General features: G+C 42.5%; 1 protein-coding gene and 1 pseudogene across 2 annotated transcripts in view; one reads left to right on the top strand and one right to left on the bottom strand.

Annotated features, from left to right (window-relative positions):
- Positions 1-26,424, bottom strand: part of CRYL1 (crystallin lambda 1) — a 102,172-nt gene that overhangs the window by 21,112 nt on the left and 54,636 nt on the right. Inside the window, exon 4 of one of the 2 annotated variants that reach the window (XM_069467454.1) lies at positions 2,611-2,772. The exons of the other annotated variant lie outside the window; for it this stretch is intronic. Coding sequence (XP_069323555.1) covers positions 2,611-2,772 — 162 coding nt within the window. The remainder of the gene's footprint in view (positions 1-2,610; positions 2,773-26,424) is intronic. 2 annotated transcript variants of the gene reach the window in all.
- LOC138382876 (large ribosomal subunit protein eL6 pseudogene) lies at positions 9,963-10,875 on the top strand (annotated as a pseudogene).

Genomic DNA, 26,424 nt, shown 5'->3' with positions numbered 1-26,424 from the left:
ATGCGTCACTGCCACGCTGTCACCACAGAACCCTGCATGTGGGAATTCTGTTGTCACCGTGCAGGGAGGTGAGGACAGGAAGCGTGTCCAGGACAGAGAGGAGGGCTGTACTACAGCCTGTCCCGGGCCTTCAGTGATGGGTGCCCACGGCCCTTCCCTGGCCCTGGTCTAGGAAGCCCACCCTGACACCCCTCTGAGCTCCCTGAGGCTGAGAGCATGTGCCCACCCGGCTGCCCATGGGAACACCGGGCTGGCGCCACTCCATGCAGGGCGGAGGCAGCAGCAATCTTTCCCGACCACTGACTGTCCACTTTTGCCAGAGTACAAGCAGGCCTCCCTTTCCTTCATCCTATTTCCTGTCCAGGCAAAGATCACCCATGACTGAAGCTCCTCAAAGGTGATGAGTGGTTCTTTTTCTTTTTTTAGGGCCTGGCCTCTCCCCTAGAGGCCAGTGGCATGACCAAGAGGCAAGCAGCTCCAACACAGCGGAAAGAAAGGATAAAATTCCAAGACCATTAACTCGGGTTATTTGATTTGCTTCCGTTAAAGTCAGTTTTGGTTAAAAATAATTTATAACAGAAAGGAGAGATTCATTTTAAAAATAAGGTCTGGACTTTATGCTGTTTGTCTGATTAAATAAGTGAAAGCAGGCAACACTGGGATGGAGGAGAGTGGGAACGAGGGGGAGAAACGTCATCGTTCAACAATTACCGACTGTCCTACTGGCCAGAGGACTGGGGTGGGTGTGACAGAGAAGAAAGTGACTCAGGTGTCATCTCACCCATCAGGTAGTTTAAAGTTGAAGAGATGTGGCAAAGGTCTTGTCAAAGAACTCAGGAGGTATATTCTGATTGATTTAATTTTGTTTTAAACTAGCTTAAAAGTAAAAACAGGTTAGAAACCGGGCTGTTTCAGGCACGAGGCTCACACCTTCCACTGAAGCAATCGAGTAACCTAGTGAGTGCTCAGGTTTCTGAGAGTCCTGTCTATGGGCGTGGATACGTCATAGAAGCAAAGACATAGCAGGCTTCCTGGGACTTGGATATTTGGGGGCTTTTGCTTAGGGTCCCTCCTGGTGCTAATCTCACTTGTATTTGAGTGGTAACTAAATGTGACTGGTTCTCTTCTATGTTCTGTGGGCCTTAGCCTCCTCATTTTATAGCCATTCCTCACTGTTTCCATTATATTTCAGTACATGACAAAACACCCAGAGCCACACAGCCACGTTCATGGCAGTCCAAGCTGCCTCCTTTTCTCAGCATATAAAACCTGGTAGCGTCCACACTTACTCTTCTCCACCTCCTGAGCAAATCTGTTACCTCCCCACTCTAAACTGCTCTTGCTAAGGGAAACTTCCCTGACTGAGAGCAGGTCACTCGTGCTTGGAATACTGCCTGCGTCCTGCTCCTCTCTGACCCATCTCCACACCAGGACAGACCGTCACGTCACCCACCCAGGCAGCACTTGCTCCAATCACGTAGCTGCTCTGCACCTGGGCCGTCCCGATCCTTCAGAGTAACTCTCCCGAGTCTCCATAGCCCGAGCGTTACTCAGCCTTCCTTCTTCTCCGCTGCTCCCAGGTCCGTGTGCTCGTGCGCCTCCCTCGATTCTGCACGCTCGAGCTTCTTCTTGGCCTGGGGTCTTTGCATGTGCTCGCCTCCAGCCTCAAACCTTCCCTTCCCCTCACCAGCCCAGCCAGACCCCAGCCTGGCTGGCCCCAGCTTCATTGTGTCACCTCTCCCCGACCTGAACCTCTGATGACCCAGTGGTGCCCGGGTGTGGCCACCATCATATACTGTCACGTTTATCAGGGCTTGAGCTAAGTCGGCTTTACCCGTCCCAACAGGCTGTCCTGGTTCTCAAGATCACGCTGAGCTCAGAGTTGGGACTCAAACGTCTTCCCTGAGTGATCCTTGGATCTCCTCCTTCAGCCTCCTTCCCTCCCATCGGAACCTTAGCCTCACAGAGACGCGCTGGGCGCTGGGGCATGCCACTCGGAACCCACTGTCCAGTACAGCTCATCGTGTGCTCCAGCGAACAAGCTTGTATGGTTAACACAACAGATGGGTGGGAGGGCCAACCAGGGGAAACGGGCTTCGGTCAGACCTACTGGATCAGAATCCCAGGAGAGGACCCAGAATCTGCATTTTAACACACCTGATGCTACTCTGAATCGTGCTCAGTAAACTTCACAGTACAAATGACATAGTGCAAGTGACATCTATAAAATCCTACTCTATGTACACATTTTTAATGCAGCACTTTTACCTTGGTAGTGGAATTCCTTGGTTAGTCATCAGCCTGCTCGGCCACACGGTCAAGTTACCTAAGGGCAAAAGCCTCACAGCATTGCTCATTCTATTCCATTGTGTATCATGTACACAGAAAAAAACAGAATTTTTGGATAAATTCTTTTTTAAAATGCTGGCATTGCACAACTCTGAAAATACACTAAGAATCATTGAATTGTACAACTTCAACTGATGAATTGTGTGGTATGTGAATCTTATCTCAGTAAAGCAATTCAAAATACTAGTGGGTTAGTCACGACGTATTGCCCCTGAAAAACAGAACAAGATTCTGTGAATTCCCCAGGTTTAAGACACTCACAGGGTGAGCCACGAGGCACTGCTGCACGTGCGCCAAGCCGGCAAACAGCCTGGACGGCAGGAGGCAAGAGCTGGAGCTGCTGAGGACAACCCTGTCGTCCACGATGTGATCCAACTGCGCAAAGATCTTCTTCTTCAGCTCTAGGTTTTCTGGAACACATTCCTGAAAAAGAACACAGTTAAATTACTACTTGTGATCACTGTATTCGGTCAGGCTCCAAGCAAAGCAGGTCTTGTTTGATTCATTACCAAAATGAACTCATTTGAAAATGATGGGGTTCAGGACGTTACCCCAAGATACGGCACCGTGACATTTGAGAGAACAGCTGAAGCAAGAAGATCTCTCTGACCTTTTCCTGCTCTTCTCCCCTGGAGCGGGTCACACGACCCTCACTCCAGCGGCACCCTCCCTATTCCCAGAGGAAAAGAACATCCTTATCTCTGCAGACTCGGGCTCTGCCAAGCTCCCCCCAGTTTATCGCCATTAGATCAGAGCCCTTTGTCCAACACACCTCTAAACAACTGCCTCCTCTTCAGACCTAAGCATAAAAATACATAAGTTCACCTGTGTCTTTGGGTCTCCATGTCTGAGGCTCCTGTCATGTAAAACTTGTTAAAATAGATCTGTATTGCTCTTTTCTTGTTAATTTGCATTTTTGTTATAGGGGCCTCAGCCATGAACCTTTTAATAGATGAGGAACAGATTTTACTTTTTCTCCCCTAAAAAAATACCAGCAAAACTGAACAAGAAAAGGCTGCTGAAACATGAAAAATCTTGCTATCTCTGGAAAGTAGGTGATGAATACCTGGGAGCTTGCTGTGCTTCCTGGTTTGAATAGGTCTGAAGATTCTCATAGCAAAGTTTGCCAAGCATCTGGGGGTGGATTCTACAAACAGAACACCCAGCAGCACCCCAGGCAAACTGCTACAACATCAGCAGTCTCATCAGCACTTACCCCCCTATCTGTCCAGACCATCAGACCAAGTGATCTTCAGGCAAAAATCTCATCCTCATGAAATGAACAAACGTGTTTCGTCCATAATTCCCTCCCACCTTTGGAGTCTCTGAAGTCTATTATTTTCTCCTGTTCTGTAGGTTGCCTGTTTACTCTGTTGATTATTTCTTTTGCTATGCAGAAGCTTTTTAGTTTAATTAAGTCCCATTTGTTTATTTTTGTTTTGTTGCCAAAGGCTCCTTGAGAATCCATATCTAATTGGAAGTCCTTTTGAAAAAGACCTTTGTTTCTAAAAATCTAAAATTACTTTAATAGGAGTAAGGGAGGGGGATAGAGAAGCAAATTTGGATTAAACGCTGCAGATAATCACTGCTCTGAAACTCTAATTACCAAGCTGGGGAGGGAGGGAGATGACATCTTCACACCCCAGCGCAGGCCGTTGGGTGAGGCGTGTTCTGGGAACGTGAGGACGCAGTAGACACTGCCCTGCCGTGGATGGCAGGGGAACAGGAGGCGGCGGCTGGAGCCGCTTGGACACTGGGAATACTAGAGCTGTCCTTCCCTTCCTGCCACCTGCACCTCCGGGGATCACACCAGGGGTCCCTCCTACCCAAGGTGGGTCCCTGCTCACCTGGGGGCCACAGGTACTGCAGGGGAGATGGCATGGACTCCCCACACTCCCTGGTGACCTTAGGATAATGTGTGGCCTAGTGTGGCCTAGTAACACTCAATCAGAATCAACTGTGAGCTTGTTAAAAATGCAAATTCGCAGGTCCTTATCACAGGCCTACTGAATCAGAGTCTCTTGGGGTGGGGTCGAGGCATATGCAATTTTAATAAGCATTCTGACGATTCCTTTTCTAGCTAAAGTTTGAGAACCACGATTCTGAGGAGTGCATCCAGTGTATGGGTGTCGGTACTCGGTGTGCTGTGCCCCAAACGTGCCCTCCATCTCCTCTGCACCCTCATGTCAGCTTCTCCCCTCCCCCCGCTACTCAGGAACAAAACAAATGTGTCCTGATGGGAAAAATGAGAAGTAAATTAGCACTGTGGTCATTTCATGGTCTCTAACCACCTGGCCAATTTTACTGAAATGTTAAATTTACATAGAAGGTAGTGAAAATAGTATAAACACCAGCAGATAACCAGAAGTGTGCACAAAGGGAAATTCAATGTTGAAGTACTACTAGCAATTATATCAGAATCACCCCTCAAAAATAGATTATTTTCAAGTTTGATTTAATAATATCTAATAGTTAAGAATATCTAATATATTGAAGTCAGCTATATAAATAGTAAGACACAAGAATTTCACTTCTACATCATCTACAAGATTAAGTTTTATTCTAAGGGTAGGGAGTCCATTTTGTATTTTTTTTTATACTTTATAAAAATATAACCAAACCATGTGAAATTTTATTAAAAACAAAAGGTCATATAAACACCACATCTCAAAGACAAGAAAAAAGAAAAGGAGTCATTTAAGAACTGTAAAGCCCATTGTGTTAAATTCCCTTATCAAAAGGGGAAGAGAGCTACAGTGGCTGGCCAGTTGTATGGAGTCATTCGCGGATCAGTTAAGTCTGCGAGCTGGGTTAAGTTTAAATGGAGCCTTGTAGCAAAGCCAGAGACCAAGAATGATGCGGATCCTGTTCAAGCTAATAAAAGAGTCGTCATGAATAGCTTCATTGTGAGCCTGTCATGCAGATTCTCCCCTGAAATTCTATGCCTTCTTTCAGATCCTTTGATAATCAAAGAGGCAAGAAACCTTGAACCAGAGGAAACCCAAACCTGCTACAATTATGTAAGGGTTTTTAATGGCTCATTTGCTTGAAGTTTTATTGCTGTTTTAAGAGTAACCCAATTGTGTTGGATGAGCTCTGCAGGGGTTATAAGGCCTCTGTCCCTGTCACACCTGAGTTTATTTCCTTGCTGTTCACTGGGATACCCCTGGTCTGAGAAAGGGAGTCTGACACACTTCATCAGAACCCTCCCCACCTGCAGTTGGCTACACAGCTCACGGAGGCTGCAGTCATTCTCTTAGGAAGGCAGGGAAGAATGTCAAACAATGAGACAACTGAGCCCTTGCTGCACTTGCTCTCCAAACTACAGCGATGTCACCCGGTAGGGCCCACCCCATGTGCTCTCAACTCAACTGTCTTTCAGGGGCCCCTGCTAGAGACAGCCACCAATGTGAAACATTAGCAAAAATCCTGTCACTGCTGAGGGTAATCAGTTTGACCTTGCTTAATTAAACTTTGACAGCCTCTTTCAAAGCACTGACTTTTGTTTACTTGTTGGGTTTTGTTTGTTTTGAGGTGAGAGGGAGATGTAACACAAAATAAATATTCTCATGTGCATCCACCGCCAGGGAACGCCCAGATTTTGACAGACAGTACAAAAATCTGGGGCGAAGGGAAGCACAACAAAACTTCCTGATTATCACAACTATTATAGGAGAAGGAGCTTCCTCTGAATAACTCTTACTGGCTGAGGCTTATCAGTCAGTAGCTGGGAGATGAGGCTGAAGTTAAACACTGTCTCTTTTCCCTTCCCTTCTGGAAAGGAAGAAGCAGTATTGCAGGTATAACATAATTCTAACTTATTTTTTAAGTAGATTATTAATAAACTTTAGTGTTTTGTTAGTAGCAAAAGTTACCCATGTAGTTAATTCCACTCATTAGGACTCTGTTTGAAAAGTGGCACAGCCACAGCAAGGCAGCTCACTGGACAGTTCCCAGGGAAAGGGGTGCCAGGTAAGTCCTCGCTCTGAAGCTTGGCCTCTCGCCACGCAACACACATTTGCCAGCACATATTTTCATGGTGAAAATAAAATATTGTTCAGGTTTTTCTAAAATCAATCCAAGCATTTTAAACAGGCACCCTGTTGCTAGAAAATCTGTTTGCTGGTGTAAATAACTGGAAACAATCTTCAATGTGGTTTCCAGAAAGAAAAACCAAATTAGAAGACTTCAGGACTTAAAGTATCTCAAGAAAAAGATGAGTTAGAATCCCACTGCAATTATGGCACAAGGAAATTCACTCTCAGGTTGAAGATGGAGGTGATCTCTATCATAAAGTCCGTTAGCACTAGGTACCTCTCCTGCTTCAATCCAATTAATACCCCCAGTTTCTCTTCACTGCTTTTCTCAAGAGCACGATCTGTACAATCTCTCAGATTCATGGACTGCTATAGCTATACTTACTCAATTATCCAAAAAACAAATCTTGCTCTAGAAGAATTACAGTATAGTATGAATGTGTTAAGAAAAAACGGAGAGTATATCAGCTTTCAACAGGCAATAAACTGCACTCTGCCCTCACCAGGGGCTGATTTTTTTCCTTCAAAATCAAGTGTTTATTTTTTTTAAAGCCTATTATGAATCCTATACATATTCTACAATAACTTAGAATAAATTACAAATTATACCAAATCGAGAGAGACCTTTCCCAAGTCTTTGCTTTCCAAAGTAAAAATCAGCGCAGACTGTATTTGGGAATGTGACTTCCTGGGGCTTAGGTGTTCCGGTTGCAGGATTACTGCTGTTTGCTTTGCAGAGCTGTCCCTTCTCAGGGTGACCGCAGCGAACCCAGAGGCGGCTAACGTGGCACAGGCAACAGTGGCTACGCTCATCATGTGTCTATTCCCATCCTCATTCCAGTGATTTTTCTTGTGCCTTTTATGAAATCATTTATTTAGAATTGGGCTAAAATGCTTGACATGAAAAATACAATAAAAGTATTTCATTTAAGCCTGCAATTATCTTACAGTTTTACTGCATTTCTAATATTTCTCATAAGGAAGAAGTGAGATTTTTAAATACAACTTTTTTTAAAGTGCTGGGAATAAATAGCAAGAAACATAAAATTGGAGAAAGAATCTTTAAGGGTATAAAGAGTAAATTTTTAAGAAGAAAAATGGAAAGTTGCCATGAAGGACATCAGTAACTCAGAGTAGCCAGTGACCCCGAGACATTTATTATCAGTGAGGAATATCTTTAAACTCCAGTTAACAATTGAGACTGAGAGGACTACACAACTTTTTCGTATAATCTTTTTTTCTGTCTCTAGATCGGACACATAATGAATCTCCACCGGTGACCTGTTTATGACGTGGCAATTGTCAAAGCAGCAGAGAGCGAGGAGAGAACCTGCTTATGAGGTTTAGGGGTGGGAAACATGGAAATTAAAATCTACTCTTCTTGTTGAGATAAGTCTAACTAAATGTTTTTAGCCAAAACACCTTATTATTGCTTTGAATAAAATTCATTTGAGTTATTTTGTTAGGATGACAACTACTGTTTTCTGTAAATGTTCCCATTTTTGAACACTCAGGTTTTTTAAAACTGGTTTCACCCTGCAACCATAATATCTCACTATAAAATAATTATATACTATTTACAACAGGAATAGTATATTCAATAGCTCTCTATACCTTGAATCCATCTGTCCAAAGGAGAAACCTGAGTGAATTCATTTTTGCATATAGTTGCAAAAGTGCAACATAGCTTTGTAAAGTTTGTGTTGGGTATTCTTTTTTCTAATTAATTTTTAGTTGACAAAAAACTATATATATTTATGGTGTATAATATTCTGATATATGTATTGTGGAATTGCTAAATCAAGCTAATTAACATATCCATTACACCTCACATACTTATAATTTTTTGTGGTAAGAACATTTACAAATGTTAGCAATTTCCGGGTATATAATACATTGCATTAACTCCAGCTACCACGTGCAATAGATCTCCTGAACTTGTTCCTCCCAACTCAAATTTTGTGTTTCGGCCTTCAGTGGCTCCCCCGACCACCCTCCCGGCCCTCTGGTAACCACCGCTCTACTCTCTGCGTCTGTCAGGTCAGCTGTTTAAAATTCCACATACAAGTGAGATCGTGAAGTATCTGTCTTTCTGAGCCTGGTTTATTTCACTTAACACAACGTCCTGTAGGTTCATTTATGTTGTCACAAATGACAGGGTTTCCTTCTTTTTAAAGGCTGAATAGTACTCCACTGAGTAGACACACCACATTTTCTTTATCCATTCATCCACTGACGGACACTGAGGTTGATTCCACGTCTTGGCTGCTGTGAACAGCGCGGCAATGAACGTGGGAGAGCAGATATCTCCTCAACATGCCGATTCCATTTCCTTTGGATATATCTCCAGAAGAATCGCTGGATCATACGGTAGTTCTGCTTTTAATTTTTTGAGGAATCTCGAAGCTGTTCTCTGTAATAGCTGCACTAACTTGCTAATGTAAATTAGTAGACAAGGATTCCCTTTCTCCACATCCTCTCCAACACTTGTTATCTGTGTGAGACACTCTGAAAGACAGTTATTCTCATCTTAAGGTTCTACACTCTCTCTAGTTGCTGGGACAAGAAGTTTGCAGTAAAGAAAAATATTTTTACTAGGAATAGAGATTTTCAAGATTAGCTGAGCTTACAAAACTTCAGGTAGGAATCCTGGCTATTTTTATTATTTAAAAAATACTAACGGTTATCTTTTTAAACACTTTTTTTAAGCTTTGACAATTCGATGTTATGTTAGTCTCTCTTTTCCTGATTCTTTTCTTATCTATTTACTCTCTCCTTCCTTATGCCACTGAAGAGAACCAAAATCATATTCTTTTTTTGGGAAAGATTTAGAGTTCTAGTTACAATAAACATGCCTCATTTTATTTTAAATTTTTCTTTTTAAAAATGGAATCAAGTTGCTTTTTCTTTAATAGTCCTTATTTGGCCTTTTCTGTGGGTCAAGAGTTGCTAGTACATACACTTGTAGTAATCCCGCCCTCAGTTTCGCACATAGCTGTGGCCTGTGGCAGTGTGAGTGCACACGCATGGATCATACATGATTGCCCCTTCCCGCTCTACAAAACATTCAGGAAGCCACCAAGCAGCGCGTTCCACGCCACGTTCTGTATAAAGAGGCACATACTGTTGCCCCCTCAAGTCCTTAAATGTGCGTCTGCCCCACCCCCAAAACCATGAAGTTTCTCGGGAAGGCTCAGAATTGAGAGGAGGTGTGGCAGGTGGCAGGATCACCACTCCAGCGATCCGCACCCCAAAGCCACAAAGGCCGGGGCACTCGGGGTCCTATGGCATGGCTCTGTCCAGTGGCAGCCCTGATACTTTGGCCTCCTGTCAGTAAAGATGGTTGTTTAATTTGGAAAGAGTTAATATAGATGTACTTATATTTGCTTATTTATTAGTTTGTCTATATTTGTTCTCAAAAACTGACCTTTTGCCTATGATAGAATTCAACTAAAAATATCCTTCGCCAGATTTTCCCCATAGCTGCCACAGCAGCAATTAAAAAAAGAAAACATACACGACCCTGAAAACAAAGGTGGGTAGGCACCTTCATGCCAAACTTTTCAAAAATTAAAAATGAGAGAGTATGTGCTAATAAAAACTTCTCCCATAAAACTGACCAAGGCCTCTTTCCCATCTTGCAAGGTGGTAGGTGAAAAAGTTGAGAAGCCGGCCACCAAGGAGAAGAAATCTGGAGCCCGGGTGGCTGATGCCAGTGGCAAGGTTAAAAAGGGTGGCCTTGAGGCAAAAAGCGCATAAGGGGAAGCCCCACTGCAGTCAAAACCTTGTTAGAGGAATTGCAGACATTCCCCATCTGCGGTGTATCCCAGAAAGGCCGTGCACGCGAGGAAGTACTCAGCCACTAAATCCAGGACTGAAAAGGAGGAGAAGGTTCTTGCCACTGTTACAAAACCACTTGGTGGTGACAAGAATGGTGGTGCCCAGGTGGTTAAACTTTGCAAAATGCCTGGATATCATCCTGCTGAAGATGTGTCTCGAAAGCTGTTGAGCTATGGCAAAAACTCCTGCGTCAGCACAAGAGAACTGCGAGCTAGCACCACACCTGGACCCCACTGATCCTCCTCACAGGGGCAAAAGCGTGGTTTTCCTGAAGCAGCTGAGCAATGGCTTGTCACTTATGATGGACCTTTGGTCCTCAATCAAGTTCCTTTGCAAAGAACACACAAGGAATGTCATTGAGGCCTCCACAAAAATTGACATCAGCAATGCGAAAATCCCAAACCATCTTACTGAGCCTCACTTCAAGCAGCAGCTGAAGCCCAGACACCAGGAGGTGAGATCTTTGACACAGGCAAAAGCAATATGAGATTACAGAGCAGCACGAGGTTGATCAGAAAGCTGTGGACTCATAAATTTTACCAAAAATCAAAGCTAATCCTCAGCACCAGGGCTACCTGCAATCTGTATATGCCCCAAGAATGGAGTTTATCCTCACAAATTGATGTTTAATTTCTTACAAAGAACCTAATTAACCGATACATTAAAAAACCAAAAAACTGATGAAGACATCTGGTTCTGGCAGTATGGTAGACTACAAAACCTCAAAGTCCTCCCCCTGCAAACACTGCATAATTCTGTACCAAACAAATCATCCTGAATGAAGAGCTGAGCTCTCGGGAAGGTAAGGAAAGTCACCAGGTAGAATCAACAAGGACACTGAAAACCACAGCAGCCAGCATTAGAGCTGATGCTGAGGCCATCTGGGGTGGAGAGTAGATTTCAGTGGTCAAGGTTGAGGTTCAAATCCCTCAGGAAAAGCTAAGCTGAGCTGAATGCTTCGGCCACATGATTCAGGGAGCTAGAATCAAGACCACTAGGATAAAACTGAGACCCTCAAAGGGTATATTTTCAGTGAACTGGTCACCTAGTTAATACAAAAAGATAGCCCACCTGCTGAGGGCAAAGACAGAGAAGCTTGACTAGATCTGGCCTCCAACTGGGAAGGCCAAAGGGTGAAAGGAGGAGTAAATTAACATGAATTCATATTCATAAGCCTGAATTTTACCCAGGTTTGGAGTTCAAAATTATCCTACACATGTGGTCTGGACATTCCCAAGCTGACAAAGTAACAGAAAAATTGCTCCTAGGTTAGTGATAAGACTGGTAGAAGCAAACTCAAAAAAATTCTGGAAGGATACTTGCTGAAAGAGGCCACAACCCTTTCTTCAGATTCACAAAGTAAGAGCCCCACTGAAGAAAGCTCACAAGCCAAAATCACAACACACATGAAACTCTCTAGACAGAGCAAAGACCAGGATCAGATAACAAAGAACTTCACATAACTAAGAGAGTCTAATAGAGTTTAAAAAACAAAACATAAGAAAGGACTCAAACCAAGAAAAGACTACACAGATTTGAAAAAGCACTAATTACATTTAGAAATGAAAGTCATTGAAATTAAGAAAAATAACTTAATAGGTTAAGCAATGGAATAAATACAGGTGAAGAGTGAATTAGTAAACTAGAAGATAGAGTTAAGGAAGTTACCTGGAATGCCATACAGAAAGTCAAAATCTATAAAGCAAAAATAGACATCACAAAAAAGTCAAAATCTATAAAGCAAAAATTGACATCAAAAATGAGATTCAGGCTAGGCACAGTGGTTCACACCTAAAATCCCAGCACTTTGGAAGGCTCAGAAGGGAGGATTGCTTGAGTCCAGGAGTTTGAGGAGATCAACCTGAGCAAGAGCAAGATACCGTCTCTACAAAAAATAGAAAAATTATCTGGGCATGATGACATGCATCTGTAGTCCCAGCTAGCCAGGAGGTTGAGGCAGGAGGATCTTCTGAGCCCAGGGATTGGAGGTTGCAGTAGGCTATGATGATGCCACTGCACTCTAGCCTCAGGGACAAAGCCAGATCCTGTCGGGGGTGGGGAAGGGATTCAGACAAATCCACCATTGTACTGTAACATTTTAATGCCTGTCTCAATAACTGATGATGCAAAAATATAAAAATTCAATGAATAGAAGAAATTAAAAACACAGTAACTTTGACCTACGGGACATATAAAGAGGCTTGCACCCATCTACTTGGAAATACACATTCTTTTCAAGCACATGTGAAATACTCATAACAGTGCCTATGGCAGATCATAATGCAGGCAGCAACAATTTCAGGGGATTCTTATTATACAAACATGTTCTCTGACCACAGTGCAACTAAGACAGAAATCAGGAAACAAAAAATTATCCCTATAGACTTGGAAACTTAAAAACAGACTTCTAAGAATCTCATGGGTCCAATGAAACCCTAATGGAAATTGATATACTTATAACTGTATCACGAAAATATTGCATGTCAAAGTTTGTGGAGTTCAAGTAAAACATTTCTTAAAGAGAAATTTATACTTCGAATGTTTTAAGAAAAGAAAGCCTAAAATATTAATAAGCCAAGTATCTAACTTGTCAGAAATATAAAAACAATAAAGCCAAAGAAAATAAAAATATAGTAATAGAGAGCAGAAATCAGTAATATAGACCCTAGGTCAAATACAGGAGATTCATTCAAAAATTAGTTCTTTTAGAAGACTAATGAGTTTGGGAAACTTCTGGAAAGCATCTTCTATCCAGCCATTAAGAACTGAAGTTCTTCAAAGGTCAGTGCCAGGCCCTCTTCTCTTCCCATCCTACGCTTCTCCCTAGGAAATCTCAACCAAGCCCACAGCTTAAGTCACTGACCTACCTATATCCTCATGAATCTCACATTTAATTCTCCTTCTCAGACTATCTTTATATGAATGCTTCAGAGACACCTCAAATTTACCTAATGTGGTCCCCACTTCTAGTGCCAGCTGGCATATATATTATACATTTGCCAACATAGGAAGCAGAACTTTAAATACTCTATTAAAGTAAGTGATACCATAATTCCAGTTCCCTGACTACAAAATTACTGGGCCTATTCTAGGAAGTCTCATTACTACGTAAAATGTTTCTGTATTAAATTTATGTGATAACAAATTTATAATCAGCAATGTTAATTTTTAGTATTCTAATGCTCAAAATTTTTTAATTCCAATACTGATTATGGCATAAGCAACAAAGTTTTACTGATTACCGTGTACTTAAAGATGTTATAAGGCCATTATCCCCCCAATAAGAGTACAACCACATCTAGGGCATACTAAGGTAAAAATAAACAAACTCCAGGATCAGGGGAGGAGGAAAAGTGTGATATTTCTACATATTTTAAAAGGTTACATGTCACATGCAGGAGAAAATAAAAGTATTAGCAGAACATCACCCAACTTTTGAGCTGACATTTACAAAATGTTTATATTTAAACAAACCTCAGGACTATAAAATAGAATTCAAAGTTGTAAGCTCCATTAGGGCAAAAATTTATACTTTGTTTATTGCTGTATTCCCAACTTCAAGAACAGTGCCTGACACAAAGAAGGCGTTCAATAAACACATACTGAATCATTTAATGGACTAATGAAAAATTCTGTGATTATAGCAGTTGATTTCATGCACTGTCCCCAGGCTCGATGAATCTGCTCATTTACTCTCCTCTACCACAGTGTTATTTTAGAGGAAGTGTCTACAGAGGGCTGGAGGAAGAAACATAAGACATTTCCCTGTCTTCAAGCAGCCCACAGGGCAATCCCAGCCAATCCTGGACCCACATGTTTAAAATAGATTCCTCTTTGCCACAGACTAAAAGTCTGTTTTTCACACTGCATTTCTTGGGCCTCAAGTTGGCTCTCTGTTGGGAGTCCAGACATCGGCCCCTCTCCCTCCAGAAGAGTAGTTTTGAATCTTGAAGAAGGGCAGTGCATGAAGTAGCTCCACTGAGGGGACACGGAGAAGAGGGCGGTGTGAAACACTCTGACGGAGCATCGACCTCGGCATTCACACATGCTTCAAATACGCCTCTGCTAAGGAACTAATCCATGCAAGGAACTTCACCAAACAGTGCAAGATGAAGTACTCTGCTTTTCAAGAAACACACGTTGGCCGGGCATGACGGCGCACGCCTATAATCCCAGCACTTTGGGAGGCCGAGGCAGGAGGATTACTTGAGGCCAGGAGTTGGAGACCACCCTGGGCAACATAGTGAGATCCCATCTCTACAAAAAACTTTTAAAAATCAACTGGTCATGCTAGTGCGTGTCTGTTACAGCTACTCAAGGGGCTGAGGCAGGAGACTTGCTTCAGCCCAGGGTTCAAGGCTGCAGTGAACTAAGATGGTGCCACTGTACTCCAGTGTGGGCAACAGAGTGAGACCCTATCTCTATAAATAAATAAGAAACACATGTTCTGGTGGAGAAGTAGAAACAGATACATGTAACCATAACAGGGTAGGCAATATATGCGGTAACAAAAGTAAGCAAAATGATAATATGGTGCCACGCCAGACTGCCACACTTACACGCTGGGCTGACTTGTTGGCTACACACACTTATAATGTGTTCTGATCATAGCTAGAAGACTGACATAGCACCACAAATTACACTTACATGGAATTACTAGGAGAAAAAATATTCACTGATAATAGAAGGAACATGAAAAATGTCTCCAAAAGGTAGAATTTACCACCATACCCCAGGGCCTGGCACTGTGCACAGCAGTACACACACAAATTGCTTGTAGACAGTTCCACTTTTGGCAATGGTAGACCAGGTTGTTTGGACAAATCCTTTTGCTGACAAATAACTTTAAAAAAGCTGAAAAATGTAAAATATAATCTGTTTGAAGATATCAGAAAGCACCCAAAGCAGTGAAGAATTGCAGAGCCAAGTGGCAACTGCTTATTTCAAAAGCACAGATAAAGTGGCTAAATGACAAGCAGGACTTTTACCACACTCAGAGTGCTGGGGAAAATTTCGGCATTCAGGGCCTGGCAGTCACTCCAGGCTTCCAATTGGGACCCTTAAAGGCAATATCATAGGAACAATGGTAACAAGAAACAGACCAGTCTTCTCAAGGACTTAAGCTTGGCCTCAACTTACCTCAATCCACAATTAGGGAGATACTCTCCCAGCCTAACTGCCTTCTTTGGAGAAAGATATCAACCAGAGCCTTAGTTTTCCATAAACAATGTCTCACACTCAAAGAAATACAATAAATATTAGGGAAGACTTGACTGAAAACTATGAGAGAAAACAGACTTTAGAAATAGGCCCGTAGGGAGAGATCAAAGATGGCGGAGTGGTGGTGACGGCCTGAATCTGCGCTCCTGGGAAGGAAGGCATCGATCCGGACCTGCCACAACGCTAGAAGACCGCTCCCACACAGGAACAGCGGTGTGAATCCACGGAGAATCAGCGTGGGACAAACAGAGCGAGTGAGGTCTGAGGTGAACGAAAATTGGGAACGCGGGACAGACACTAGCCAGCGGAGCGCGGGTCGGATACACCCGCCCCCAGCCGGGGCGGGTGCAGCCTCTCGGGAAAGCGGCTAGCCCTCCGCTCCCAATTGAACAGAGCCCTGACCCAGGCCAGCACAGAATCACTGGGGGATACGTGGCGCATTGGAGACAGGAGGCTTTTTTTGAGAAATTACCTTAGAACCTGGGGAATCTCAGCTGAGACAGCGCTTGGCGAGGAGGGACGGATCTGCCCCAGGGCAGAAAAACACAAAAGACTCCCGGACAGCAAATAGCGTTGTACCCCGTGTTGCCTTTTTCGACAGTTCTCCAGCCAGTCACCCCTGGTGCGTGTCCTTGCTGGCCAGCCCCTGGGCAGTGGTGGTCTCTGCCTGCCGGGGAGCTGGTCCCCTCCAGCCCCGGAGCTTGGCAGGCGCCATCTTGAAAGCGAGAGCGAAACGGCTCGGGAGCCAAAAAGTGCCCAGCGGCTCTTTCTGCCGGTGCTGCCTTTTTCGGCGGTTCTCCAGCCGGTCACCCCCGGTGCGCGTCCTTGCTGGCCAGCCCCTGGGCAGTGGCGGTCTCTGCCTGCCGGGGAGCCGGTCCCCTCCAGCCCCGGAGCTCGGCAGGCGCCATCTTGAAAGCGAGAGCGAAACGGCTCGGGAGCCAAAAAGTGCCCAGCGGCTCTTTCTGCCCGTGCTGCCTTTTTCGGCGGTTCTCCAGCCGGTGACCCCCTGGTGCGCGTCCTTGCTCGCCAGCCCGTGGGCAGTGGCGGTCTCCGCCTGCCGGGGAGCTGGCCCCCTCCGGCCCCGGAGCTCGGCAGGCGCCATCTTGAAAGCGAAGGCAAAACCGCTCGGGAGCCAAAAAGTGCCCAGCGGCTCTTTCTGCCCGTGCTGCCTTTTTCGGCGGTTCTCCAGCCGGTGACCCCCTGATGCATGTCCTTGCTCGCCAGCCCCCGGGCAGTGGTGGTCTCTGCCTGCTGAGGAGCCGGTCTCCTCCAGCCCCGGAGCTCTGCAGGCGCCATCTTGAAAGCGAGGGCGAAACCGCTCGGGAGCCATAAAGTGCCGAGCGGCTCTCTTTGCCCGGCGCCCTCCGCTGGTCTCTGAACCAACGCCAGGAGTGCGGGATATGCCGGGGCCGCGCTCGGGGTGAAGGGGCAGAGCTGCGCTAAGGCAAAAAAAAAAAAAAAAAAACAACACGAACAAGAAGAATAGGCTCGCCGAACTGTATATTTTATTCTTGGTAAATTTCTTCTGGGTTTTGTTTGTTTGTGTTTGTGTTTGTTTTTGGGTTTTTTTGGGTTTTTTCTTTTTTTTCTTTCCTTTTCTTTCCTTTTTCTTTTTTTTTCCGGCGGTGGACAGCCTCGGCGGGCACCTTTGCCCTCTGGGCCTCTGGCTGCCGCGCCTTTTTGAGCGCGGAGGTTGGATCCCCACCACCCTCGGAGCTGTGCGGGCGCGCAGACGCCATCTTGAAATCCACTGCGAAACCGCCCAGGACCCAGCCGGGCGGGCGTGAAGGGGCGGAGCTGTGCTAAGGCGTAAAAACAAAAACATCTAATGGCCGCTCCGGACCCAGCCGAGCGGAAGTGAAGGGGCAGAGCTGTGCTAAGGCGTAAAACAAACAAACAAACAAAAAAACATTGAGTCGCTGAATTATATACTTCAGATTTGTGTATCTTTCTGCCTTGCGGTGTGGTGAAGTGCTATGTAGTTTGTTTTTGTTCATTTTTGTTGGCGTTTTTGGTGTTTTTTGGTTTGCCTTTTGCGTTTTTTTTCTTTTTTTTTTCTTTTTCTTTCTTTCTTTTTCTTCTTTTTTTTCTTTTCTCTTTCGTTTTCTCCTCTTTCTTTTCTTTCTTTCCTTTTCTTTTTTCTTTTTTTTTTTTTTTTTCTCTTCTCTTTCTCCTCTCTTTTCGCCTTCTAACTGGGGACCCACGGTGAGCTTCGGAACGGGCCAGGTCCCTGGCTCTGGTACATACCGGATCCTGAGTAGTCACCCCCAGGGCCGGAGATCTGCAGGCACGCAATTGCCACTCTAGGGCCCACAGCCAAGTCACTGCGGAGCAATAGGGTACCAAGAGGCTCCCTGGACGGCCCTCTCCCCTGGTCCACGGACCTTATATAGGATCCCTGCCCAAGTGTAAACACTGAATACTTCTCCAGAAGCGAGAGTGTGGAACCTGATCCCTGGGGACATTGGGCCAAGACAGACTTTTGCCCGTGGGAGCTACAGCAACTGGGGCGCTGAGCAAGCAAAGTCACCGTCCTCTCCCCATAGCTAGTATCTTGCCGGCAGATAGAGTCAGAAACCTTCCCTATAGAGGAAGAACCAAAGGGAAACAAACAAACAAACAAACAAAGAGAATTTGGGTCTACTATTAGTGTGGACCCTGCCTGCCTTCTGAAAGACCACAACACAGTGTCCTAACTCACCAAAGCGGTCCTGGATCACTCCAATCCTCTAGGATTGGACCCATCGGAAGCAGTCCCCCAACGGAAACAGAAAAATCTCTGAACAATACACAACAGTCTCCCCCTCTTGCCAAAAGAAGCAACATACCTAGACTGTTTCACAGCCTAAGAATAGAGCACAAAGAGTCCTGTTAACCAGACTAAACCTATAAGTAAAGATCCAACGACAAATCTAGATGGGAAGGGCCCAGCGAAAAAACACGGAGAGCAAAAAGAATCAAATGGAAAGCTCATCCCCAAAGAGAAATACCAGCTCCCAACCATTTGACACAAACCAGACTCAAAACACCAACATGTCACAGGAAGAATTCCAATTATGGATTATAAACAAGCTGAATAATATACAAGAATCAATGGATAAACAACACAAGGAAAACACAAAAAAAATACAGGATTTGGAGGAAAAATTCACTAAAGAAATTGAAATATTGAAGAAAAACCAAACTGAACTCCTAGAAGTGAAGAATTCACTCAGAGAGCTACAAAACACTGTGGAAAGTCTCAAGAGCAGGGTAGATCAAACAGAGGAAAGAATCTCAGAAATTGAAGATAACTCCTTCCAACTAAATAAGTCAGTCACAGAGATAGATCGAAAAAGTAAGAGAAATGATCTGAGTCTTCAAGAAATGTGGGATTATGTGAAGAAACCTAACTTGAGAGTTATTGGCATTCCTGAGGGTGAAGAAGATAACAAGCAAGGGTTGGACAAGCTATTTGAAGACATAATCGAGGAAAATTTTCCAGGCCTTGCCAATACTCTAGACATACAGATTCAAGAAGCTCAAAGGACCCCTGGGAGATTCATAGCAAATAGGAAAACACCACGCCACGTAGTCATCAGGCTGACCAAAATATCCACTAAAGAGTCACTTCTCCGAGCTGTAAGGAGAAAGAAACAAGTAACTTACAAAGGAAAACCCATCAGAATTACGCCAGATTTCTCAGCTGAAACCTTACAAGCAAGAAGAGGTTGGGGCCCCATTTTCACGCTTCTGAAACAGAATAATGCCCAGCCTAGAATCTTGTACCCAGCTAAGCTAAGTTTTCTATACGAAGGAGAAATCAAGACATTCTCAGATAAACAAAGGTTGAGGGAATTCACCAAGACAAGACCAGCCCTCCAAGAAGTACTCAAAAGAGAATTATACACGGATCAGCACAAGAAAGATCCACGAATGTAAAACTACTCAAGAGCTAAAGATGAAATTCCAGATACGACAATGGCCCAGGAGAGAAAACATCACAATGAAGTTCTACCCAACAAGCTGAACAAAAAACTGTCTCACCTATCAGTTTTCTCAATAAATGTGAATGGCTTGAACTCCCCGCTCAAGAGACATAGACTGGCCCAATGGATAAAAAAATACAATCCAAGTATCTGCTGTCTTCAAGAAACTCACCTAACCTGCAAAGATGCATTTAGACTGAAAATAAAAGGATGGAAATCGATATTTCAAGCAAATGGTAACCAAAAGAAAGCTGGTGTGGCAATCTTAATTTCCAATAACTTAGCTTTCAAACCAACAAAAATAATAAAAGACAAAGATGGCTACTACATACTGATTAAAGGCACAATTCATCAAGAAGCCATGACTATACTCAATATATATGCACCCAACCTAGGTGCACCTAGATTCATAAAGCAAACCCTACTAGATCTCAACCAAATGATAGATAACAATACTGTAATAGCTGGAGACTTTAACACCCCACTGACAGTACAGGACAGATCCTCTAAACAGAAAATAAACAAAGACATAATGGACCTCAATAGAATGCTAGAACAAATGGGTATGGCTGACATCTATAGGACATTCTACCCAAAGTCCACAGAATATACATTCTTCTCATCAGCTCACGGGACATTCTCTAAGATTGACCATGTCCTAGGACATAAATCATGTCTTCAAAAATTCAAAAAAATAGAAATTATCCCATGCATCTTCTCAGATCACAGCGGAATAAAAGTAACAATGATCACAAACAGAAACCCTCACTCTTACTCAAAGTCATGGAAGCTAAATAACCTTCTCCTGAATAATTATTCTATAAAAGAAGAAATCAAGATGGAAATCAAAAATTTCTTTGAATTAAATGACAATGGAGATACAACTTATCAAAATCTATGGGATGCAGCTAAAGCAGTCCTGAGAGGAAAATTCATATCCATAAATGCCTATATCAAAAAGACAGAAAACATGCAAATAGACAACCTAACGAATAGACTCAAAGAACTGGAGAAAGAAGAACAGAACAATCCCAAACCCAGCAGAAGGCGAGAAATTACTAAGATCAAATCAGAACTAAATGAAAAGGACAACAAAGAAACTATAAGGGAAATTAATAAAACAAAAAGTTGGTTCTTTGAAAAGATAAACAAAATAGACACACCTCTGGCTAGACTAACCAAGAGCACAAAAGTAAAATCTCTAATAACCTCCATTAGGAACATGAAAGGAGAAATCACAACCGATGCTACAGAGATACAAGATATCATCTATGAATTCTACAAAAATCTTTATGCACACAAACTGGAGAACGTGGAGGAAATGGACAAATTTTTAGAAACACATAGTCTTCCCAGGCTCAACCAGGAAGAAATAGAGTACCTGAACAGACCAATATCAAGAAATGAAATCGAAACAGCAATAAAAAACCTTCCCAAAAAGAAAAGCCCTGGTCCAGATGGGTTCACACCTGAATTTTACCATACATACAAAGAAGAACTGGTGCCCATCCTACATAAACTATTCTCCAATATTGAGAAGGATGGAGTTCTCCCTAACACGTTCTACCAAGCCAATATAACATTAATACCAAAACCTGGAAAGGACACAACAAAAATAGAGAACTACAGACCAATTTCCCTCATGAATATAGATGCAAAAATTTTCAATAAAATACTAGCAAATCGAATCCAAGTACTTATCAAAAAAGTAATCCACCACGACCAAGTGGGCTTCATCCCCGAGATGCAGGGGTGGTTCAACATACGTAAATCTATAAATGTAATTCACCACATAAATAGAAGCAAAAACAAAAACCATATGATACTCTCATTAGATGCAGAAAAAGCATTTGACAAAATTCAACACCCTTTTATGATAAAAACGCTTAACAAAATAGGCATTGATGGAACCTACCTAAAAATGATACAAGCCATATATGACAAACCCACAGCCAACATCATACTGAATGGGGAAAAACTGAAAGCACTCCCACTTAGAACTGGAACCAGACAGGGCTGCCCATTGTCTCCATTACTTTTCAACATAGTATTGGAAGTCCTTGCGAGAGCTATCAGGCAAGAGAGCAGAATCAAGGGAGTCCAAATAGGGAAGGAAGAGATCAAACTCTCACTTTTTGCTGATGATATGATGTTATATCTGGAAAACCCCCAGGATTCAACCAAGAGACTCCTGGAATTGATTAACGAATACAGCAAAGTCTCAGGCTACAAAATTAATATACACAAATCAGAGGCATTTATATATGCCAATAACAGTCAATCGGAAAACCAAATTAAAGACTCAATACCCTTCAAAATAGCAACAAAGAAAATAAAATATCTAGGTATATATCTAACTAAAGAGGTAAAGGACCTCTATAAGGAAAACTATGAAACACTGAGAAAAGAAATAGCAGAACTTGCAAATAGATGGAAAAACATACCATGCTCGTGGATCGGAAGAATCAACATTGTTAAAATGTCTATACTACCCAAAGTGATCTACAGATTCAATGCAATCCCTATTAAATTACCAACATCACTCTTTACAGACATAGAGAAAATAATTATACACTTTGTATGGAATCAAAGAAGACCCCGTATAGCAAAAGCAATTTTAAGCAACAAAAACAAAATGGGAGGTATTAATTTGCCAGACCTCAAACTATACTACAAGGCCGTGGTTCTTAAAACAGCCTGGTATTGGCACAAGTGCAGGGACACAGACCAGTGGAACACAACAGAAAATCCAAATATAGAACCATCCTCATATAGTCACCTAATTTTCGACAAAGCGGGAAAGAATATACTCTGGGGACAAGAATCCCTATTCAACAAATGGTGCTGGGAGAATTGGTTAGCCACTTGTAGAAGACTGAAACAGGACCCACAGCTTTCACCTCTCACAAAAATCAAATCACGGTGGATAACAGACTTAAACCTTAGGCGTGATACAATCAGAATTCTAGAAGAAAATGTAGGAAAGACTCTTACAGACATTGGCCTAGGCAAAGAATTTATGAAGAAGACCCCCAAGGCAATCACAGCAGCAACAAAAATAAATGAATGGGACATGATTAAATTAAAAAGCTTCTGCACAGCCAAAGAAACAGTCCAGAGAATAAACAGACCACCTACAGAATGGGAAAAAATTTTTACATACTACACATCAGATAAAGGACTGATAACAAGAATCTATTTAGAACTCAGGAAAATCAGCAAGAAAAAATCAAGCAACCCTATCAAAAAGTGGGCAAAGGACATGAATAGAAATTTTTCAAAAGAAGATATAAAAATGGCTAACAAACATATGAAAAAGTGTTCAACATCTCTAATCATCAGGGAAATGCAAATCAAAACCACAATGAGATATCACTTAACCCCAGTGAGAATGGCCTTTATCAAAAAACCCAAAACAACACATGTTGGCGTGGATGTGGAGAGACAGGAACACTAATACACTGCTGGTGGGACTGCAAACTAGTGCAACCTCTGTGGAAAGCATTATGGAGGTATCTTAAACAGATTCAAGTAGACCTGCCATTTGACCCAGCAATCCCATTACTGGGCATATACCCAAAGGAAAAAAGGTCATTCTGTAACAAAGGCACGTGTACCCAAATGTTTATAGCAGCACAATTCACAATAGCAAAGATGTGGAAACAACCCAAATGCCCATCAATACATGATTGGATTAGTAAACTGTGGTATATGTATACCATGGAATACTACTCAGCTATAAGGAATGATGAAGATACAACATCTCTATGGTTCTCCTGGAGAGAGTTGGAACCCATTATATTAAGTGAAGTATCCCAAGAATGGAAAAACAAGCATCACATGTACTCACCAGAAAATTGGTTTCCTTGATCATCACCTAAATACAAATCTGGAAATGACACCAATTGGACATCAGACTGAGGTGGGGGGTGGGGGAGGGGATGGGGGTATGCCTACACAATGAGTGCATTGCGCACCGTTTGGGGAGTGGTAACACTTGAAGGTGCTGACTCAGGAAAGGGGGGGTGGGGAAAAAAATATGAAACTATTGTTTTTAACTTACACTGTTCACTTAATAATTTATCATGAATATTTCCCATATTATTTCATATCATTGTACAAGAAATAATGTATACATTATGAGGACATACTGTATCTAACAAGATATACTGTTAGACTCTTTGATTCTGTAAAATTAAATAAAAAAAAAAAAGAAAAGAAAAAGAAAAAAAAAAAAAAAAAGAAATAGGCCCGTAGGACATTCAGATAATGGTTTTATCAGATATGAACTTCAAAATAACTATAATTAATATGTTTACGGAATTACAAGATATTGAACAATTTTGGCATATTAACTATAAAAAGAATCAAAGGGAAATTCAACTAAAAATAAAGGATGAATTTAAAAGAAGATTAAACTTAGCTGAGGAAATAATATGCTGAGAGACATATCAGGATAAAATATCCAGACTAAAGCATGGAGAGACAAATGAATAAAAATATAGAAGAGAGCTTAAGAAACAGAGAAATGTTAAAAAGTTCTAACATACGAGTAAGTGCAATCGCAGGGTGATTGGGATAAGGGTAGAGGGGAGAGAGAAAGAGAGAATGAATGAATGAATATAAGAATGAAGCAGAAGCAATGAAGAGATAATCAATTTCCAAAATTTACTAAAGGAATATAAAATGATTATGACAATAAGGACATCCAGAGAATGAGAAATTGCAATCACTAAAGCCTGCAAGCCTATTCAAACTTAATGGAATGGGAAAGTAAACAAAATACAATGTTACGTGAATAAAGACTATAATAGTCTTCCTCATAACTTTACAAAGTGTACATAAAATATTGGAAGGAAATATGCAAAATAGTAACAGGGGCTCCATCTCTGGGCAATAGGGACACTAATTTTTTTTTTTTTTTTTTGAGACAGGTTCTCACTCTGTTCCCCAGGTTGGAGTGCAGTGGTGCAATAGCTCACTACAGTCGCAAACTCCCAGGCTCAAGTGATCCTCCCACCCCAGCCTCCCAGATAGCTGGGACTACAAGCACACACCACCATGCCTGAATCATTTTATTTTTTGTAGAGATAGGGTCTTGCTATGTTGCCCAGGCTGGTCTCGAACTCCTGGCCTCAAGTGATCCTCCCACTTCATCCTCCCAAAGTCCTAGGATTATAGGTGTGAGCCACTGTGCCCAGCCAATTTTCTTTATATTTTTCTGGATTTTCCAATTTTCTACAATTAACATGAATTACTTATACAAACAGAAGAATGTTGATTTTTGAATGCAGGATACGATTTCATAATACAGTCAGATTAAAAGTATGTTAAAATACGTATTTCAAAAGAATGCTATTAAGATAATGATCTTAGAGTGATGGGATTAAAACAGGTTTTTTTTCTCTATTTTTCAAGTTTTTTAAATTAGCTTTAAGGCAAGGCAATATTCGAGAACAGTGTCAAAAACTATGAAGGGTCTGAGATCCTACCCTAGTTGCAAGCTAGCCAGTTAGCCTGCCACAGTTTTATACATGCTGGGAGGAAGCACAAGACTCTTGGGTCAGAGACAAAGGACTATACTGAACACAGGATATTAAGCAGGAGTTTCACATTCTCATTAGCGCCCCTTACCTTCAAGTGGACTCTGGGTTTGTGTAACAGCTGAGCTTAGGGAGCATAAGTCTTTTATAACTGATTACAAGCAAACCTACCTGACCATTGCCCCAGAGGGAGACACCATCTCTGTCTTCCAAAGCTGTTAGTTTTACAAACATCCTTGAAAAGATTGTCCAGAACCAAAGGGCGGGCAGTGCCTCTGCTCACAGAGTGCAGAACCGCAAGACCCTTGGAATACTGTCTCCCAGCAGCCAGGCCTCCATGTGACTGAGAAAACGTGTTTTCTAGTCTCTTTTTCCCATAATGAGGCTCACAATATGTGATAAAGAGTCTTGGCCCAAGGATAAATTTAAGGATAAACTAAAATTCTGTAACAGTCCTAAACCTTCAGTCTAATAAAGGAAAGAGTTCCCTTCACTCTGAAGATTTTGAAGTGTTTCTCTTGTACCAACTATCCCCAGATAAAATCAACGCAAAGATCATCTTGGTAAAACAGTTAACGAGAACACACACCCTACCAACAGGAATGTAATTAGTCAGAGCCTCTAGATTAACAAAAGTGCCTTGATTAAAAAAAAAAAAAAAACAAAACCAAAAAATGTCTGAAGCCATGAGTCACAAGTCTTAAAAGGGGATAAGTCCTATCTGGGTGTGAGGACAAGCTGACAGCACTTTTGTCGCCCTACTGGGTGTCAGTTGATGTGCTGGGTCCGGCTAGTTCTCCCATTCTGCCCAGTGGGGAAGGTCCAATTCCCTCAAGGAATAATCCCTCTTCATTCAAAAACGCGCAAGAACAGCTGGAGTACCAATCAGTGGGGCCTTTCCCCCATTTTACCCAGCTAGGTATGGCATTCAAACTAGTCAACTAGAGAATTAAAAAACCTAGTGAAAACTAGTTTTGGTTTAAAAATGGTAGAATGGTAGCAGCCATTCTACTCTTGTATACTGTACATAGCTTCGACATATTATAGCTTAGTACACAGTTATGTGTGTCTCACCACCGCATTAACGAGCAAAATCCTTGGCTAAAGATCTCTAGGAAGCCAGCTCAAAGACAAAACCACCCGGGCTGGGTAACAATGTCCACAGATCTGCCCATTGTTGAATCCAACAACAGAGTCAAGAAAATTCCTCAATACTCCCGTGATAAACCAGCTTGACCACTAAGTACTAAGAAGAAAGGAGCCCTTCCTTTGTGGCAAAACCATTTTGTAACCTACGTTGAAATTTCTTTAGTAACCATTTCTTTTAAGTCTATGTGTACGCCAGAGAGATTTAACCAACAGCTGTGATGTCCTGTTTCGTGCTCTGGGCACTGAGAACAGACTGAACTACTGCTGGCACAGGAGGGCCGGCAGACGGTCCCACCAGTGCGGGAGGAGGCCCGCGGA

This window comes from Eulemur rufifrons, chromosome 4 (assembly GCF_041146395.1).
Source record: "Eulemur rufifrons isolate Redbay chromosome 4, OSU_ERuf_1, whole genome shotgun sequence".
Classification (NCBI taxonomy): Eukaryota; Metazoa; Chordata; class Mammalia; order Primates; family Lemuridae; genus Eulemur; species Eulemur rufifrons.
Note: the sequence above shows the minus strand (reverse complement) of the source record. Positions and strands in the feature narration are given on the sequence as shown.